Genomic DNA, 20458 nt, shown 5'->3' on the forward strand with positions numbered 1-20458 from the left:
TAAAAAATAAATGTTGAACATTTTACTTACCAACACTGTTTCCAATGACACTTTAATTGCAAATAGTAACTTAAATGATAACCTTAATTATATACTGAATTACTAATAAACGAGGTATTTGAATAATTAAAGGTATATTTAAATTTACTTAATCATCAGGTAAATTTTAATAGTAACAATTAGGATAAGTCTTACAATCCATTTCCTTTTAGCCTGTATGTGTAAATAAAATACATTCCTTTACATTTTTATGATGGTACATTTTGATTTATGTATTTTTATATTATATTAATAGTGTATTAATTTCAGAGGATAGAAGGGTTAGCTTAAAAAGGAGGGATTAAAGTTTTTGTTACGCTACAGAATTAAGTTTTTATTAAATGATTAAGAGATTAATTATAAGAAATAATATGTATCAATTTAATCCATCAGATTATCTGAATTAAACAAAATATAAATATTATTTCGATATTAACATATACTGTAACCGAGAATTGTTCTTTCTTCCAATGTTTTTTCTTAGATAAAATTAATAAACCACGTTCTTCGTTCTTAAATAATATTTATACTAGATAATTGTTTTAATTATAACAAATTATAATTACTTATCCATTAGGTCAGGTGCAAGTAAGTAACTAAACTATTTTGATATTGAATTAAAATAAAAAACTATTTGAATATATTGAATTTATTGAATATAATTTGATAAACACATACATAAATTCTAAAACCCTTTAGTAACAAATACATGATTGTATTCATCACATAAGTTATATAATATATATTTAAAAGATAACATTCTAAAGAAATATGAAATATTCTTGTAACACTATATACTTCATGGACATTTATGAAACATAAACTAATTATAATTCCACAGAAACTGAACATTTAAATAAACATTGCAGACTTTACGTTTACAAATAATATAACTTATCCCAAAGTTCATGAGATGGCATTATTTTAATATGTTGTCCCACCAATCCGGCGACCTTATGAGCATATTGACATGGCGCTGGTACACGTACTGTGCCCGCCCAATTATAATATAAATGACACATTTTGTATGTCAGCCTTTGTATTATATCAGGTCTCATGTTGGTTTCGTCGTGGAGCACAATGTAATGAGTCGGATTGACAGTACCCTGTCGTACGCTTTGTGACACTATAAAGAAATCTTTTATGGTACGTCTTGTCATCGTGTGATCCAAAACCGTTCCTAAAACAAAATTTTTGTTTAACCATTTTGGTACAATGAAGTTTTGTATTATGTACCTGGAGGTGGATTATGCGTCTCATTTCCTAGGGCAAAAATTCTTGTATTGATGCGCTTCTGGACGGTGATAAAACAGATCTTCGTTTCGAGACCAAACTGTTCAATTACTGATTTAAATTGTTGCACTTCATATCGTTTTACTTTTTCCAACTCTCCGTCGCTTACGCCGTCTCTATATATGATTAATTTGTCAGGATATGATCCGTTCTCATTTTTATAACGTTCTATCATTTTCGTAAAGGAAATTTTTAAGTGATCTCCCATTTCTTGATCTTGAAAGTTTACTAGAGTCATGTAGCGGGATAGACTTTCGTTTAAGCTGCACACGAGACCACACACAGATTTGTCCCCTTTTCCATGGTACACATCCATACCTTTAATGTAAAATGTCAATTAACATTAAATACTACTATGAATGTGTTTCATCTACTTTCAATCAGCTTTAAATACAGATCAACTGATAATATGTATGATAAAATATTTTAAACCATCATATTTACCTGCCACCATCCATCCTTTGAAGGGACATTTAACATTCCACAGGCTGCCACCCATTTTGGCCACCATTTGAAGCGCAATCTTCTGCACAATAGCACGTACTTTACTCGTATTAGATAAAACTCTGGACGTTACTACTTGGGATGGGACTGGAATCACATTGCAGCACATCTTTTTGATTATCGCGTAACGGTCCTGACGTATGGTGGGCACCACAAACACAACGATCTAAAATCACCATTATATAATTCAAGCCAATTATAATCAACAACGAATATTACCTGCACATTGTCATTGATGTACTCGCGGCAAGAGCTCATGTAGGTTTCGGTGCGATCGTTCGGGAGTTGGACAGGTTTCGGCTGGTTGACCCGACACCCCATCACGCCGCTCAGCCGTACCATGAGCTGCGCAAAGTTCTTCGCACTATTGGCGTCCCTTGCCGTGTAGAAGACGATCCAGTCGCGGATGTCGACCGGCGTGCACACCGAAAATTCACTGGTGGCGCGGGACCAGTCGGCGTTATTGTTGGTTTGCACGGATTTCCCGTCACCGAAGAATATCTGCTCGTTCTCCAGTTGTCGTGCAGTTGTTTGAACGGGTTGGTCGTCGATGCTTAAGCCCCAGTCGGCGAGAACATTCTGCGCTTCGGGGCTTTCACGGACCTTGTTGAGATAGTTGTGCATGGCGTTGACACGCTGTTGGGGTGTTACCCGTGTGTATTGCGCCACGTCTTTCATCACCTGAAAGAAAGAGAGAACCAATGAAGTTTAGTAAAAATATTCCCTGTCTTGTAATGGTACCAACTGGGGTATCATTAGAATTTACTAAAGTACGACGAAATGGCCACGCGATCAATTAGAACAATTAGGAGGCCTCATTGTGTGTGATACGAAAATTATGGAAATATAGTAATACAACACTGAATGCATAGAACTGAATAATCAAGGAATACCACAAAGAATAAACACAAGTGAAATTAACTGTGATTTATTTGTATCTTTTGTATCACCATATCCACATTTGTTCAAAATATATGCAAATTGACTTTCTTGTTATTACGATTATCAATATAACGTGTCCTGCAAAAGTAATTATTTATGACTAATTAAATTAAATGAATTTAGTTATTGTCCATCGTCATTTGGACACTATCGAATACCGAAGACAATTCCTTCCTGGTTCTATCAACACAAATTAAAAAAAAAACATATACATAATAATAATCCCCTCGGAGTTATCGGCATAACGTCTCATGAACAATAAGTAAGTAGTATATAAATATTTCAATAATTAAAGTAAAACATTCAACGAACAGAAAATGACATGAGAAACAATATAATTCTGTACGATTCTCAATATAATAATTTAAAATAGTGAACTAAAATTTTGACGCAATATCATACAAAAATTAATAAAAAAATATTAACTGTCTGAAAACACAGCTCCCACCTAGATCTCCAGAAATCTATATGTGAGAAACTGTTTTACGAGATCATATCAAAACTTTATAAATCATAATAATATGACTGAAAATATTATAATGCAATGGAAATTTTAAATGGCGGACAAATTTAACAAAGAAAGGAATATTCATATCTAAATAGAAAACTCGACATTTAAACAGAATAGAACAAATACAGATATTATTACAACAGCATAATTTTTAACAAGAAATATAATAAATATAAATTTTCATACCCAGAATTTATTATCGTTCTGGATAGTCCTGTTAGTTCGACGGATAGAAACAAAGACATCAAATTGCTCCAGCCAAGGGTCGTACCACCCCTTCTCGTTACCAACTTAAACAGAAGGGTGAAATAATGATAACGAAGAAGAGTTAATATTACATTAATTAACTCGAAAATCTAAACAATATGTAATAAAAAACAATTATATTCTAATATAATAGTATATATTGCAACATATATACATATATATAACAATATTCATAGTTTTTAATATAATACTTATTTGAAAGCCATCGTTGGTCATTTTGATATCTTGCGCATTCGCGTACCATATTTGCGTAATTAACGGGTATTGGTCGAATCGAAAACTATGACGACATTACAGGTAGCGGGAATTTAAATTCAAAATATTTTACTTTTAAGAAAATAGTTACAAAATGCAAGTTTTTATCTCCGAAGGTTTTAGACTGATTGACTTAAATCTTCAGAAAATTTTTTAAAAGCTATATTTTAAAAATATAATTACAAAAGGAGATATCAAGTGATCAGAAAAAAAGATTCAATCAAGCCAGGGAAAAAGTTTCTACTTCCCAGAGTTTTACTCCGATTGACCTAATACTTACTTTAAAGTCGTTTCTCATGCTTTCAGTCAATCCAGTCATATGACATAGCTCAGGTACTAAGCAGATCAGTCTGTCCTCCTTTTCACCGGTAGATGTCTTTACGGTACTCCTGTTCACCAGCATAGGCTGATTTATATCACGAATTTTCAATGCGTGTTGTCTTTCATAATACTCCAGAAAAGAAATTTGTCCTCCATCCCTTGTGGGAAACGTGTCCTTGGGCGTGAGCTCCCAGTTAATGTCGTCGATCGTGTATGTACGATTGTTGTATTTAGTAAAAACGCAACTGCCTATCAGGTTTGCGACGGCGATTTCCTTGAATCGAGACGGATCGCTAGCGTTGAGCTCCATTAAATAACTGTAGACGTTCTGCGTCCGCATCACTTTGTGTTGGGTGTCCAGGCATAGGAAAAGGCCACCCTCCATTTGATCAACGCTGACCGCATAGCCTGGTAGTACCTCTAATTGATGCTGGGGAATCATGTGCTTGTTCGTGGGATCGAAGAAGCTCCTTCCCATTTGTTTGTAGAGTAAAATATACATTATTCTTTTGAACAAAATATTATACAGATGAAGGCATTCGCTGTCATACATATTTTTCTTTTTTTTGAACACAAATGTTACCTCGAACGTTTCGTCGCCGCCTGGCAAAGTCGTTATGAACGTTTTTCTGTCGTCCGTGATTTTTGTGGGTAGATAGAGAACGGAGCCGCCGTCAAATAATTTTACGTTGTCGAGATCGTTACGAACCACCATGCTGACCAGTTTTTGTCTCCTATATTTGGAATCGACCACTGGTTCTATGATGACTTCGTACTCGTAGACGCCGCGGTTACTGTCGCAAAACAGTTTGATGTAATTTGCTGAGATTTGCAATGTCTTGCCGTGTTGACCTATGAACAAGATAATAGTAGTATTAATACTTCATTATCATTTGTACTAATAAGGTTTCAACTGTTTTCTTTGTCACAATTGTATACGTATACGTAGTTTTATATTAAATTAAAATTACTTATATAATATTATAATTATTATTATTTTTGAATGTATTTTATATATGCATAATTTTATCTTAATAACCTATTATTTTTGTTATAGCTATTAGTATTTATTTTATGAAAGATTTTATTATAATAACAAAATTTTATTCATATCTTTACCAGTTTTTTAACATCATAACATTCAGAAATTTATGGAACTTTTATATATAAAAGAACATTATTTGGTACTGTATATTTTCATTAATCCATTTTTACATCTATTGTCAACACGCTGCATAATTTATTTTTAAAAGGTACAATTGGTGGATTCATTTATTTACAGAAATTTATGGAACTTCTATATATAAAAGAACAATATTTGGTACTGTATATTCTCAATAATCCATTTTTCTATCTATTGTCAACACACCCTATCATTTATTTTTAAAAGGTACAAATGTTGGATTCATTTATTTACTTTATTAAGTTGAATAACCTGCTGCATGTTTCTATGGTGTCAGTACATAACTATGTATAAATATAACATTGAGTACTTGACATTAGTAACTATTAAATAAAATGTAAAATTAAAACAAATTTGGGAAAATCATTTTAGTTAAAGAAAATAATAATTATAATTTTTTTGTAAAATGATATTATTAGTTGTATATTAAGGTTTCAAAGACTACAAACAGTACTGTCAATAATTAGGCAATTTGTAGTGAAACTACTGTAAAAAATCTTTCCTCCAGCAATTATTTACTTACCTTTGAATGACACAAGTTCCTTCACCTGCATTTGAGACACCGTCTGGTCAAGCCTATCAATCTGAGACTCTCTATCTTTTAGTAGCACTTCCTTTCGAGGGGATGGAAAAGGTTGTTCAGAGGTCTCAATAACTTCTCGTTCAATATCTCTACCAATGGGTTTAACTTGCGTTTGTTTCAAGAACGCGAGCATTGCAGCTCGTCCCCTGGGTTTCTCGGGTTCTTCTTGCGGTGGCTGGGCTCCCACTTTCCGCATCTCTCTCAAAGCAGCCAAAATAGCCCCCCGGCTGCGGGGCGCCATCGGCCGCTGTTCCTGAGACATTTTCCTGGTTGTCACTTTTATTTATTGATTGAATTATATCACTCGGGCGTTTTGTATTAACATATTCTCAAAAATTTGCACACGTTTATTACTGTTATTGCAATGTTTTCCATTTGATGTAGGAAATTGCTAGCCAACACATTTCGCAAAAGTGTGAAGAAGAAGCTATCGAAACCGAAAAAAACGCAGAACAACATTTGAAAAAATAACTAAAACTTTAAAAGTAAAAAATAATAATTAAATTTAGGGATTTCGAGTGTCACTGGACATAAACGAACCATAAACAAAAGATTTAGAAACAGAGGTAGAAACAGTACCTCTAAAAATGCGCGGCGGTGGCGCCATCTAGTGGTTGAACCACAAACTAAATTTAAAAAAAAGGCACGAATTATAAATTTGAAGAGTTCTAAATTTCTTTGCTTATAATTCGAAAATAAAAATATTTATACATTTTCCTATTTTTCTTTTAAACGTTATAAAAGTTAGATAAATTAAAATCATAACAATATCACACAGAATTCAGAAATCCGTTTTTTGATATCTTTAGTTATTCGAATAATTTATGTTATAATAAACATATAATAATATAACTAGAATTTTATATTATTCAATAAAAAATAAAATTAAAATTTCATTAGTTATTATGTGATTGTAATGTGAACTATCTTATAATATATTTTTAATTTCTTAATATCTTTAAATATATTGTTAACAAACTGTGAATAATAAATAATATTTATTAGGAAAATAAGCAATAATTTTATTGTAAAAAATTTACTTTAACAAGTAATAAAAAACTATGCATATTTAAGCACAAGTGCATATTCTCTTTCACGTTCTTTGCATAGTTGTATTTTGATTTGCATATTTTTCATGGTAGAATTATCTAATTAAACTTAAGTTTTTTCATTATTTGTTGCAATTTTTTCGATATTTCACTTACCGGAATGATTTATTATAATTGATTGGTTTAGGACCAAAAATAAAATAAAATAAAATAATATATAAATTCATAAAAATAATGATTTTTATTTTTTTCACAGAATTTATTAATATGCATATTTTTTATGAAATTTCAGAGGGTGCTTAATCCAATGGTGTAGCTAGATTTTCTGAAAAAATGCTAGTTTGATTTCTTCAATATTCATACTTAAAATATACCCTGAAAGTTTTAGTTTTGGGCCAAAAAACGTGACATTTTGTTTATAAGAACATGTTTTACAATTGAAAAAAAAAAAAAATGTGTTAAAATAAGACAAAAAATATAAATTTTAGGAGGGTATCCCGCTCATATCTTATCTGTGGAATGCAAAAATGCATATTCATAAAAGAAGGGACGGACCAATTATTGATAACCAATCTTTTTATTCTTTAGGTCACCTTTTTCTTTTTTATGCTCGAGCTTTAAACTTTAACTATTCCTCTTTCTACGTCGCTCTGTCTATAATTTTGTAAAGTGTATTAATAAATATATTTTAAAATTAATATGACTCTTTCAAAAATGACTGGTACTGGTAAAATGACTATACAGATATAAAATATACAGTGACTCCAAAATATTGTATCACAATACAACAGGTAAGTGAAATTTATTGTAATAGCCATTGAATTCACCAACGATCCTTATTGAAAAATGATGCCGTATATTCCTATTGCATATTAAATTTTATGTCAATATAAAATCGTATCAAAGTATATATTTTATAAAACTACCAAACAGACAACAGATTCAACATGACTGGATGAATCTTTATCTGTTCCCCCGTCGCCCAACTTATCCAACTCTCTGGTTCACAATTACGGAGTTGGAAGAGAATAATGCACACAAAGTAAAATAAAAAGCTGACTCGTCAAATCTTGTGAGAAGAGCCCATCACAATCTGCGCGCATGTTGAAGTGACACTTGAAAATACACTTCAATGCCGCCGGTATTCATTTAGGACACAAAAATTCCCAGTGTCTTATTAGACGGTCTTTCTGCCCTCACAATTTGCATACATTAAATTTTAAGGTACGGTTTCAGATTGATTTTAACCGCGTTAATGAACGAACGATTCGTCGTTTCGTATTTGATTTCGAGCTATGTGGCCACCGGCACATCCGTTTCAGAAGCAGCTGTGCGCTTTGTTCGTGTCTATAGTTTTCGTGACGTATTTTCTGGCCAGACGACAAATGATGAGTTTGGAGGAAAGCGTTCCGGCATTCAACACCAGTTCGGATGTGGACGAGTACTTGAGACTGCTGGACCAAAACGAAACGGACAAGTTTAATGAATTTTTCTCGATAGATGACAATTTAATGGACTTTACTTCTTTTGATTGGTACAATTCCACTTTGGTCAATAACACGAGGGTGCTGTATATTCTGGGACTGTTTGAGCTGAGTACAAAGTACGGGGAACGGGTGCAAGGAATTAGTGAAAAATTAGCGGCCGAGTTAGCTGTTCAACACGTAAATCAGCTTAATGTTCTACCTGGATATCAAATAAAAATGTTGATTAATGATACAAAGGTATGATTATGTTTTTAAAGGCCCTTTTTGTACAATATTTTTATTCTTGTAATTCTGCTTTACAATCTGGGACGTGCCTCAAATTTCTTATAACTACAATATGCATAACTTGTCGTATTCGAAGTTCTCTTAGATAGTGTCAGGGGACTCCACTTTTAACGTGTCTCAAAAACGTAGGAGGGTCAAAGGGAACTATAATTTTCGGGACCAGACATCAATCACGGTTTGCTTGTCAGAGAAATTGCTGGAGCAGTTAAAAGTTTTGGTAATTAGCTAAGACGGAGCTTAAAGAACAAACACAGGGGAAACATTTTTCTGATCAATATTCGTAACCAGTTACAGTGTATTGAAATTGTCCCACGCATTTTCAGCCAACAAAACAATTTTCATTTTAATTTGTTTAGAAGGTGCTTTTGTTTCAGTGCGATCCTGGTGTGGGAATTGATCGGTTTTTTCATGCTTTGTATTCAAACAAAACTATCCTCATGCTGTTGGGAACGGGATGTTCAAACGTTACGGAGAGTTTGGCTAATGTGGTGCCCTATTGGAATATATTACAGGTAACTGGGATAATCCCAGTTGTTGGTTCAATAATTCTCAATGTGGTGTTAGTTAGCTAGTTAATGTTGCAATATGCTATTTGGGTATTGACAACCCTTTGAAGTGGATTTAACAAGTATTTATACACATTAGTCGCATTTAAATAGCAAAATATGCAACATGATATGGTTGGAATGGAAAACAAGAATATTATTTTCTTTCGTGTGGCTGAAAAGAGAAATGCGAAATACACGGGATAAAAATGGGCGAAACGGGGAGAACTTGCTATAACACAATTTGCCGGCACGTGTATGTGGTCATTAAATTCTTAGTCGAACCAAACTGGATTATGGTTATTTTAAAAGTGATGTAAATTTAATATGCTTGTACCATGCAACTGTTCAGTTGCATTTAAAGTTTTTAAGGGGATGTCAAATACATAAATTTCTAAATATAAAACATAATTTATTTACTTGTCCAACTATTGAATCAGGGATTTGTTTAGGTATCGTTCGGTTCGACTTCGCCCTCGTTAAGCGACAGGAACAAATTTCCGTTATTTTTCCGTACGGTCGCTCCGGATTCATCCTATAATTTGGCCAAGATTCATTTTGTGAAGAAGTTCGGTTGGAATGTGGTGGCCACGTTCAGCCAGAGCGAGAATGCCTATTTGCTGCCCCTTAATAGGCTCGTCAAAGAATTGGAGAAGGTCAACGTTACGTGCATTTCAACCGTTACGTTTTCATCCGATAATTACTTGGAACAGCTTAAAGTTCTGAAAGTAAGTCTTTCAGTCCTACGAGCTTTTCAGGATTTCCATTATCCCAATCTACAGATTGGATTACAACTGGTTTTATAAATGAATGAAAAAATAAATGTGTTTAACGTTCCAATAAAAAATCTTATGCATTGTTAAATAAACAAAGGAAAAATTTTAAATAATTGAATAGTGAAACAGCTATATAATTATTATTGTAATTTTATAGGATTTAAATACAAGAATAATTTTTGCAAGTTTTTCGACAGAAATGGCAACAAAAATATTCTGCGCAGTAAGTATAAAAATAAAATGTAAACGGGAGTAGGTATTATTTGGCATTAATTCAGCAGCATTAATTAAGATTGTTCTTTTATCAAGATTTAAGCTCTTTTCTGATTTATTTCTTCGTAAAATCACAAATACCAAAATTAATAATTCATAGCATGATTAATTGATGAATGAAATGAACATTTTAAAGCATATTTAATTATTTTAGGTACACGAATTGAATATGTATGGAATGGAATACGTTTGGATTTTGCAGGATCAGGAGTATATTTGGAATAACAAGTACTGCTCCAGTTTCTCGTTAAAAGAATCTATTGAGGGACTCATATTAGTATCCAGTTATGACAGAGTTTTTGCAAACGACTTAACAATTTCTGGAATGGTACAAGTTTTATTTTTGTTGCTGATTAATTGTATGGCAATAAATTTTAGAATTCTCAAAAATTCCAAGACGTATTAAATGTTACACCATCGACAATGTCGAAGTACGCGAAACAAACCTACGATGCTGTTTGGGCGATGGCTTTGTCGTTGAGGAGAACCCAGGAGGTTTACTGGTTTGATTCGTTGCACGAGTTTCATTATAAACGACAGGACATGGTTTGCAACTTTTTGAAGATGATGAGTCAGTTATCCTTCGCAGGTTTGTCGGTGAGTGCAAATGATTTTAGGAAAATTTGGGTGTGAAGCTATGGTGTTACAGGGCCCCGTTCAGTTCAACGGTGCTGATAGAATTGGTGATTCCATTTTAAGGCAAATTCAAGGTAAACTAACATACTTATTTAACCATAGTTTTGTATTGATACTGAAAATGTATAATTGTAATCTATGAATGTGTATATTAATTAAATGATTAATATAATTAGTAATTAGAATTTTTAATTTTCAAAAATATTATATTCATAATTTTAATTTAAATTGTAATACATTTTTTAATATTAGTGTTATCGAACTTGTTATAAAATGAAGTTTTTAAAGTTTGTACATTGTAAATATTTATTTTATTATATCAAACAATATTTAGGTGATTGAATAAAATAATATTTTACAAAACATATTTTAATAATAAGTAAAAATAATACATTTTTCTTAAGATAAAATATTAAAACTGAAAAAAGTATATTTAAACATAAATGATTTGAATGTTACAAATCCAATTAATTGATCAATTTGGAAAAGTTTAATTTCTATACTTCAATTTAGTTGAACTTTTTTACGTAGGGTATGAACCAAATACAAATAAATAAATCACATAATTTCAATTGAATAGAAGTCATTGAACCACAGTTTTGAAAGAGAAACATTTTTTTCATAAGAAGTAACCAAACGTAAGTATTTAAATATGTAATATAATTTTTATTATAAATATAAAATCATTTCAACTTGAACTGAGTTCGTATATTTTATTAAATATATCATATTCACATTTTGCCCGTTGTATTTACATTTTAATATGTTAAACAAAACACTTCGGATTACTGAACAATGTACAATTTTTTTTTACAGATGGAAAACCCACCGACATAGCAATATTCGATTCGACGAAAAATAAGTTGGATTTCAAATGCGGCAAATGTGGAAACATTTATTGGCCTAACGGAAAAGTGCCAATAGCACAAAGAATCCTAAAACTCTCCTTGGTTAAGATTCCCAACTTGCTTTTCACATCTGTGGTGGCGGTATCTTTGAGCGGACTGGTTGCATCCCTTTTGTTCCTTTACTTTAATCTCAGGTTCAGGAGAATGAAAACCTTTAAGCTGTCCAGTCCGAAATTGAATAACGTCACTGTCGTCGGCTGCATACTAGTGTACTTGTCGGTGATTCTTCTTGGATTGCACAACTTCTCCATTAAGTCGAATGTTTATTTTAACGAGATGTGTATTGTAAGCAAAGCGATTTCGTTAATGTCAGTTATTTGTGGTAGCTTCGTTTGTTTTCAGGTGCGCGTCTATTTGTTGTCTGCAGGTTGTTCGTTGAGTTTCGGCTCAATGTTTGCTAAAACTTATAGAGTTCATCGACTTTTTACTTATAGTGGGACTGCAGGTCTAGTCAAGGATAAACTTCTGAAGGATAAACAGCTGATAGTGCTGATACTGATACCGTTGGTCATAGATGCAATCATATTGAGTCTTTGGTCCGTTATTGATCCCATGGAAAGGAATCTCCATAATTTATCACTGGAAATTAGCACGAGGGATCTCGGTATCGTTTATCAACCACAGGTAAGAACTGTAAGTTAATTCCTGTCACATTAGACCAATTCAGCTACATTTTAATTAAAGAGACTTTTTAAAAGTGTGGCGAGGTAAAGATTTAAAAAAAATGAACGTCTACAAATTATTTCAAAAAAACTTTGACATAATATTTCAAAGTTATTCTGTCAACTATTGGACATAAATTAAAATTTAGTCATGAGTGAAACATTACTCGAACCGGAATTTTTTAAAAAAGATTGAAAATGTGGTTTTGGCAAACTTTATTATGTAAATTAAATATGCAGTATTTTAAATTTACGGTAGCACGACAACTGTATACTGCGTTTACATGTTTTACCGATTCTAAGTATAGAGTGTCTCCTGATTTACCATTAGAAAATTTGAAAAAATTTACATTCGTAAATAAAGAAAAGATAATTGATGACTGCAAAGTTGCAGGTAAGTTTAAAACTACATTTATACTAGTTATAAATAAATTTTTGGTTATTAAAAAAGTATGGGGTTTTTCAATTATTAAGTTTATTTTTAGAAAACATTTTGAAAAGTCCAACATTACAACTTCAATCTTGTCTGAACAAAAATCAAGAAGAAGTTGCAAAAAATGGTAAACGGAATTTTAATGTAAAAATTATGATGAAAGATTTAATTATAATATATTTTCAGAAAATGAATTAAGAGGAAATATCGTAACATTTGTAAATCCAACGCCAAAGGAAGCTCCAGAAGAAAGTAAGTGATATATTTTTTTTTAAATATTTTGTTCATAAAATTCTTTTTAGAATATGTCATTGATGATTTGCCAAACATTAAAGCTTTAATAAACAAAAAGCAGGAAAATCAGATTGTTGTGCAAGATCGAACAGAAAAATGGCTTGATTTGCACAACACTTATAGGAAACCCAATAAATTAAATTTATTTCCTGTTGGTGAAGGTTTGGGATCAGTTATTAATAAAATTATTATTTTAAATAAAGAAAATTTTAGATTCATCCAAGAAAAGAAAGAAACCATCAACCAAATCTGACGAGCCCGATAACGTGCCTCCTTTAAGTAACCACTGAACTGAAACTGAAGTTGGTCTTTTATTACCGTATAATTTCAGGGAATGTTCCTGAGATAAGGGAGTTATTCAAGGAAATCACCTCAAAAAACAGCAAACATAAAAAAGGAAAATTTAAATTAAGCGCATCCGCTGACGATGACGAAGACTGTACCACAGTTCCAGAGGATCAAGCAGAAGAGATAAAACCTCCGGAGGAACCAGAAGCAAAGCCAGAAAAAAAGGAACCTGATGTGGACAACATTGTGAAGATACCCACTGAACCTGTCGGACCGGGTGCTCACAAAGACGGCGAATATAAAAACCCCGAATATTTTTCCTACAATAACATGAGCTTTTTCGACGCACTCACCGAGTTATCCAAGTTCAGACAACCACAACCAAGCAACAAAACACCAATCAAAGAAAAGTAATCGTAAACAATAAAAAATGTGACTAATGAAGTTGTAACGTTGGCGTAATAAAAATTTAAGACCGTACCAAGTCTCGTTTTAATTAATTCTGGCTTTGTATAAAAATTAAAAAGCTTCCCTATTTTACGTCATAAATTCAAACTAACTCCTAATTATATTTTTTAGGTGGAAATCTGCAGATCCCACAACACTTACGGGTGGTACATTGCCCTCTATGGTTACAAAGGTATCCTGCTGATAATGGGCGTTTTCATGGCCTGGGAAACGAGACACGTTAAAGTCCCCGGACTCAACGACTCCCAATATATAGGAATTTGCGTCTACAGCGCAGTTTTTAGTTCCATCATTGTGGTCATATCTAGCCTAATATCCGAGTATGTAGTGCTAAGTTACTTGGCCAAATGCATAAGTATTCTTATGTCCACCACTATCACTCTTGTTTTGCTGTTTCTACCCAAATTGAAGTCTGTATTTGGAAAGATCGATGCAGTCGATCCCATTATGCAGAGCATGGGCCTGAAATTGGAATGTAACACCCGCAGGTTTATATCCGATGATCCCAAAGAGGTAATTTCCCGGTTGGAGATACAGAACAAAGTATACAGATACGAGCTCGGTTTGCTAGATAAAGAAATTGCTCGGCTTGAGGAGTTGCTCAATTCAAATGCTTCCTACTCAACCATAAACATCAATTTGATAGAAACAAAAGCCGAATGTTATTACTTAAAGGTACCCTCACCGGTTGTGACAAGAGCTTCATGGCCGAATAGTCGTGGACAACTAGGGTTGCGCAAGCCTAGCTTCCATTCCGACAACAAATTGAACAAAGAAAAATTCTTTGACAGGTTTAGTTTTCTGACAAAGCTCAAACACATCTTTGGAAGTATTCCGTCTTTGCAGGTCAGCAAAGAAGCTTTAGCAGACTTGAATTTGTATCACGTCAAGTGCAGCACCAAACCCAGATCAAATCCTGAGTTACAGTTACTTAATCCAGATATTGGTATAGTTAAAGCTCTATCAGAAAACGCAATCAACAAATAATTTGTAAAATAGAAATATATAGTTTAGTAGAACTTGGAATATAATTTTTTAATGAACTGTTATAAATAATATATGTAGATTATATTATTTATCGTTTTTACTACTAATGGATGTGTATTTATGTGTAAAATTAAAAGATATTACAGAAATCTATTTATTTTTTTGTTTCCTTCAAATATGACAACTTAGTCAAAATCATTCCTAGATAAGGGAACTATTCCTTTATCTCAGGTATCGTTCATCTACAATGTCATCTAGTAAAGATCAGAAAATTGTAATACCAAAAGGAACGGTGAAAGAAGACGAACAAGTAGTAATAACAATTAGAAATGATTTAAAACATCAAGATCTTATTGTAGTAAAATCATCAGAATTAAGTTACAACAAAGAATCAGGAAAACTAGAAGGAAGTCAATGTCCTGGTAGAAGTAAAAATCTATACGCACAAGCTATTGATCCTAACGAAAGAGGTTGTTATGTTACATGTGCCAAAAAGAACAAGGATAATCAACAAAATTACGATGAGGTTAAAAATTTTTGTAAAGAAAATAATGGTATGGGAATAGAAGCAGGTGAAAATAAAACTCAAACTGTTGAAAATGCGTCCAGAAAAACATCCAGGAACAAATCAAATGATAAAGGTTCCACAGTTAATATAAGTGAAGGAAAAAAGCAACCAAAGATACCAGAGTCAATAACCGAAATAAATGTGTCTGATCCAATAATAACTAATAGTATTAATACATCAAATTTAGAAGATTCAACTAAATTAATGGAATATAATCAGGCTTCAAAGAAATTTTCAATTACTATTGTTACAAATGATTGCCCTTGTTTGGAAAAAGTTAATACCTTTCCAGGATGTTATTGCAATACTGCCAACAATGAAGATCCATTAAAAAATAATATTAATGAAAAAACATGCATTTGCGGCAGGATTGAGTATCCTGTTATTGCTAATGTATCAAATATATCTCAAAAATGTTCAAATAATCAATCAGTCAGTTTGCAAGATGAAAATACCAATGAGTTTGTGGAGGGAATCAAGAAAACATCAAGTCAACTTGAGTGTTTTAGAAGGAAAAAGTCTAAGGAAGTTGGAAACACACAAAAATCTAAGAAGTCTATTAACTCGATAGAAAATATTAAGAAAACAGAGGGCAAAGACATTTTAGAAAGTCGAGTTGATAAGTTGGATTGTAAGTGCTCTTCAGACTTTAGTTTAGAAAAAATCGATAAATATGAAAATGATAAACGCGTTAATTCAAACATCGAAAACCATTCTTCTTGGGATAAGTGCTCAATAGATGCATGTAAAAGAAGTAGTTGTCCAATATTTGAAGATTCTCTGAAAAAGGAAGTTCCAAAAAAATATAAATCCACAGAAGCAATTGCTAAAGAAAACGTGCAACCGAACTGTAGTTCCAATTGCCCAACCATACAACCAGGTAAGTAATTTCAGCGCTATTGTCAGTTTACTTTAGTGGTGTCAGTGAGTAAAAACGAATATGACAAGACGTCAAAATTTTTGCGATCACCCATTTCGGTCAAGATGGTGAAAACGTTGCGACATCACACGCCAAAAGTGCAGAAGGTGATAATACCAAAGGGAACTATCGATCCTGACCATGACACCGTTGTAGAAATTCCTGTTGACATAAAACAAGGTGCCGTTGTTGTTGCCAGTAGAAAGTTTGACAAGCAGTCCAGAAAGAAAGTCCTGACTCCGCAGGATGAGTATTTACTAAGGTCATTAGGTGAACAATGTCAACGTGATTGCGAATCGCATGTTTGCAATCCTGGTACATCTCAATTAGCTGAATCAACGAAAAGTTCTGACAAATATATGAGCTTTAGAAAAAACGTCGAAGATAAGGGTGTTCAACAAAATGTATCAAAGAAAGATTTTAACGTGGGTCACAAGAGTAGATTTCAACATAAATCTAAAATACAGCAGCATAAAAATAAAAATATTAATGTAGATTGTCAAACAGTTGAGACAAACAAAACCCAAGGGCTGTTTGATGACTGCTGCTGCTGCTTTAGTGATTTCTGTTCACCTTACTTATTTGGAAATCCTTCCCAACATCAGTATTCAAATTTTTGCGAAACTTGTTGCAATTTCAATTGCAAGGATTTTCCAATAAATCAAAGGATGTTTGATGTTCCCAAAGATGTCCTTAACGATAGCTTTATGAAAATGTGTCAGAATTACATGAGCAATAACAATTGTAATACTGCATTGTATGACTCCTTTAACAAACTTTACGATTCACCAAACATAAATACGTTCATGAATTTTGATTTATGCAGACTTCTGAATGTGTGCAATAATGATAGACCTGAGAAAAACGTGAAACTTCTGCTGAAATACAAAAAAGAAGCGCTTGATGATTTGTACCTAATGTGTTGTTCGAATGTAGACCTACGTAAAAACAAAGAAACTGAGCCTTACTGGAACAGTGAATATAATGAAGGTAGGTTATTTTTTGTTACCGTCTTTGTCACTACGTCAGTCATCAAAATTTATCATGTCAAAAAAACCTCAAAAAATAATAATACCTAGAGGCTTGATTAACATTAACGAAAACACAGTCGTCGAAATTCCTGAGGCATTGCGTGAAAACGAAGTGATTATTGTTAAGCCAACGGTTGATCAGGAAAATTTAAAAGAATGTGAAAATGAAAGGAATTCGATTCGACAAGATTACTTTATAAAAAAACCCACCAATTTGAACAACCAATATGCTCAAACTGAATGTTCCAATTCTACACCCGCCGTAAAAGAAATACCATATCTACGTCTACCTAAACCATTTACATTTTCAAGAACTACTCCAAAATTTTATTCAAGCGCATTAGATCCGTTTTCAAAACCTCAAACAGAACGTTCGTACTATGATTCATATGATGACGAATCGTTGAGGTACCGTAGTAGGAAGCAATATGAAAATGATTCCACATCTACAGGTGGTAATCATTACCCACATAGTTCCTATCAAAGTCGAAAATCTGAAAACTGGAAATCCTATAATCCCAATGATACTCAGGATTTAAGTGGCGTTATTTCAGAAATAGAATTCATTTTGAAAGGTAACTACCAAAATGTAACACAATTTTCCTATTATTTCTACCCAATTTGACAGTTGTCATACCCGTCCATCAAAATTCCATGTAGTCATGCGAAAAAATAAAAGTCAAAAAATCATCATTCCAAAAGGGACGGCAAATCCCGACGAAGACATGATCATAGAGATCCCTGGTGCTTTGCGGAAGACTCCAGAGGTGCAAATCGAACGACAAGACTACGTAACGTACGTGCATCCTAGGGAGGTTGGACTGTACGGAACCAGCAAACGTAGTACGGCCTCCGCATGTAAAGGATGCGGCATACAGCCGAGAGCCAGCTTTTATGTCAATCAACAACCGACAACTTCCGCTGCATATCAATCATCTTCGAGTCCGATGAAAACGAGACGGGTCAGCCTCGATATGATTCAACTTCAGGATGTCCCAACAATAAAGGATCAGTTGTCGAAAAACGATATTAACTTTCTGCAAATGTGCAAGTCCTTACAGAGACTTTGTCCAGTGGCTAGCGAGACTGATTTCAGACAAAGGGTCAGTCGGGATGATTCTAGCGGCAAAGACTGTAAAACAAATAAATCCATCGAGAGGTTGTTAAGTCAGACTGTGATTGGCATTGAAAGACTCACAGAAGGTTTGTTTGTTGTTAGGAGGTGTGCTATTTGGAGTCATGCAACAACTAGTTAAATTATTTCCGAACAATTGATCATTAATATCTTGTTTTCTTTCAGCCTTGACGACACCACAAAAATCTGTAAAGCAAAACAAAGAATATCGAGACGTTGGCGATAAAGATTTGTTGGAGACGGAAGAAAAGGAATTAAATGAAATCGAATCGGCCTTAAAGGACTTTCAGAAAGCTAGAAGGAATTTGATTAATAAATTAAAGGAATATTCAAGCACCCAGGCGTTGTCCATTTCTGATTTGACCGATAAAGATACCAAATGAGAGACATGTAAATTATATAGACATTGTTGTTTGCACAAGAATTAAATATACACAAGTTTGTTAAAGGTATATTTTCGTCTGATAGTTTTATTGATAGGATATAAAAACCATTGTACAAATTTACATTAAAGGTATATATAAGTTGTTAATATATTGTTTTTGTTGGGTATAACATTGTTAATATGATCAACGCAACTGTCTACTGCCCAAAATTCCCTGAAAAATTTACTCAAAGACTACAAAATGTTCAATGAAAAGAATAATCATATATTTTTTCATGTTCCTAATATAATAATTAAGTCACTTTCACTTACAGCAGAAATATATGTGTCATTTATGTAATTATGCACAGCTAGAATTAGGTCTTTTTCTATGTTAGCTGATGATGAAGATTCTGTGAAATACAAAGTATTTGTATACATATGCTGCTTTAATAAAAATGTGGAATTTAAAAAAAAAAACATTCAAATAAATAATCTCCTCACTTGACCCTTTCGTAATTTTAGCACCTTAGGCGACCCTTCGTTTTGCTTAAACTTTAAGCCTGTATTTAACGTAAAAACAAATCCAGTTAGTCGTTGAACATATTGTAATATCATAACCGCATGTAAAACAACAGTAATTTTTCCCATTAAATTAAAGGAATTGTGTAAATGATAAACAGAATTAACTTCAAATTAATGTTACGCATTTTTTTTTAATTAAAGTTAGGTTATTAAGATATTAATAGAAAACACTATAAATTAATGTCACGCTTAATTAAAGGAGAAACATAAGGAAAAAAGTAATAAAACTCCTCCTCAAACTTTCTGATTAAAGCTTATAATTCATGAACCTTTTTGAAATGTATTAGTGTTAATTATTTTTATTATTATTAAATTTTATTTTAAACATGAAGCACCATTAATTTATGTTTCGATTGAAGTAATATAACTGCGTAAACATTTAAAAATTATGTGACATACAAAATAAACAAAAAGAAAAAAATACAATATTATCGTCCAGCATAAAATAAATATAAATTACAAATAACTTCACTCATGGGAGTACTCCTATTATAAACTGTGTAAAAAGGATTGTAAAAAATATACAATATGTAAATTTCTTAATATAAAAAAAAAACAGTCCATCCCAGTTCCGGCTTTCAGGCGAACTTCACCAAATTAGTTGTAAGTTTTCGACTATATATACTTAGAAGTTCATAGTCGATTTTAAATTGATGAATATTTGACGCATTATTTAAAACAGACTGAGAATTTCAAATTGAAATCTGAATTTTGTTTCTTAATATAAAAGTAGAAATAGATGATTATTAAAAGTGAAAAACAATATTGTTGGTTATTATTTTTCTTTATTACATTTCAGGAGACTCATTACATATAATCAAAAAATTCTCATGTGAGAGTATTTACAAAAAGAGCAAATAAATCTGT

General features: G+C 32.5%; 4 protein-coding genes across 7 annotated transcripts; 3 read left to right on the forward strand and 1 right to left on the reverse strand.

The window, feature by feature from the left end:
* Positions 1-672: 672 nt before the first annotated feature.
* On the reverse strand, positions 673-6449 carry LOC109597717 (piwi-like protein Ago3). Its single transcript, XM_020013465.2, has 6 exons — positions 5839-6449; positions 4092-4984; positions 2056-2517; positions 1777-2002; positions 1276-1650; positions 673-1219 (listed from the first exon to the last, which is right to left on the reverse strand). Exons 1-6 carry the CDS (start codon positions 6158-6160, stop codon positions 918-920), a joined length of 2580 nt encoding a protein of 859 aa, XP_019869024.2. The 5' UTR covers positions 6161-6449; the 3' UTR covers positions 673-917.
* A 1715-nt stretch (positions 6450-8164) lies between these two features.
* Positions 8165-15057, forward strand: LOC109597670 (gamma-aminobutyric acid type B receptor subunit 2). Its single transcript, XM_020013417.2, has 10 exons — positions 8165-8671; positions 9094-9231; positions 9717-9992; positions 10198-10263; positions 10468-10641; positions 10692-10910; positions 10963-11023; positions 11766-12142; positions 12200-12481; positions 14114-15057. The coding sequence occupies exons 1-10, from the start codon at positions 8243-8245 to the stop codon at positions 14987-14989; spliced, it is 2898 nt and encodes a 965-aa protein (XP_019868976.2). The 5' UTR covers positions 8165-8242; the 3' UTR covers positions 14990-15057.
* Positions 12650-14014, forward strand: LOC109597671 (uncharacterized). Its single transcript, XM_020013418.2, has 6 exons — positions 12650-12913; positions 13005-13079; positions 13139-13204; positions 13255-13407; positions 13460-13525; positions 13578-14014. Exons 1-6 carry the CDS (start codon positions 12718-12720, stop codon positions 13946-13948), a joined length of 927 nt encoding a protein of 308 aa, XP_019868977.1. The 5' UTR covers positions 12650-12717; the 3' UTR covers positions 13949-14014.
* Positions 15058-15160: 103 nt separating the features above from the next.
* Positions 15161-19094, forward strand: LOC126266300 (uncharacterized). Of its 4 annotated transcripts, none has more exons than XM_049970062.1 (2): positions 15161-16437; positions 18808-19094. In XM_049970062.1, the coding sequence occupies exons 1-2, from the start codon at positions 15237-15239 to the stop codon at positions 19023-19025; spliced, it is 1419 nt and encodes a 472-aa protein (XP_049826019.1). In that variant the 5' UTR covers positions 15161-15236; the 3' UTR covers positions 19026-19094. The 4 variants fall into 4 exon arrangements, with proteins under 4 accessions (XP_049826019.1, XP_049826020.1, XP_049826022.1 ...); XM_049970063.1 differs by lacking the exon at positions 15161-16437 and adding an exon at positions 16493-17466; XM_049970065.1 differs by lacking the exon at positions 15161-16437 and adding an exon at positions 17510-18082.
* Positions 19095-20458: the final 1364 nt, after the last annotated feature.

The sequence above is a fragment of the Aethina tumida genome, chromosome 7, assembly GCF_024364675.1.
Source record: "Aethina tumida isolate Nest 87 chromosome 7, icAetTumi1.1, whole genome shotgun sequence".
Taxonomy (NCBI): domain Eukaryota; kingdom Metazoa; phylum Arthropoda; class Insecta; order Coleoptera; family Nitidulidae; genus Aethina; species Aethina tumida.

Coding starts and splice junctions, on each gene's coding strand:
- LOC109597717 (XM_020013465.2), bottom strand. CDS start 6,160: ATGTCTCAGGAACAGCGGCCGATGGCGCCCCGCAGCCGGGGGGCTATT. Junction 4,985..5,838: donor GGAACTTGTGTCATTCAAAG/GTAAGTAAATAA, acceptor TCTTGTTCATAG/GTCAACACGGCAAGACATTG. Junction 1,651..1,776: donor CAAAGGATGGATGGTGGCAG/GTAAATATGATG, acceptor TTTACATTAAAG/GTATGGATGTGTACCATGGA.
- LOC109597670 (XM_020013417.2), top strand. CDS start 8,243: ATGTGGCCACCGGCACATCCGTTTCAGAAGCAGCTGTGCGCTTTGTTC. Junction 10,911..10,962: donor TATCCTTCGCAGGTTTGTCG/GTGAGTGCAAAT, acceptor ATGGTGTTACAG/GGCCCCGTTCAGTTCAACGG. Junction 11,024..11,765: donor CATTTTAAGGCAAATTCAAG/GTAAACTAACAT, acceptor TTTTTTTTACAG/ATGGAAAACCCACCGACATA.
- LOC109597671 (XM_020013418.2), top strand. CDS start 12,718: ATGTGGTTTTGGCAAACTTTATTATGTAAATTAAATATGCAGTATTTT. Junction 13,080..13,138: donor AGAAGAAGTTGCAAAAAATG/GTAAACGGAATT, acceptor ATATATTTTCAG/AAAATGAATTAAGAGGAAAT. Junction 13,408..13,459: donor TTTATTTCCTGTTGGTGAAG/GTTTGGGATCAG, acceptor AGAAAATTTTAG/ATTCATCCAAGAAAAGAAAG.
- LOC126266300 (XM_049970062.1), top strand. CDS start 15,237: ATGTCATCTAGTAAAGATCAGAAAATTGTAATACCAAAAGGAACGGTG. Junction 16,438..18,807: donor TTGCCCAACCATACAACCAG/GTAAGTAATTTC, acceptor GTTTTCTTTCAG/CCTTGACGACACCACAAAAA.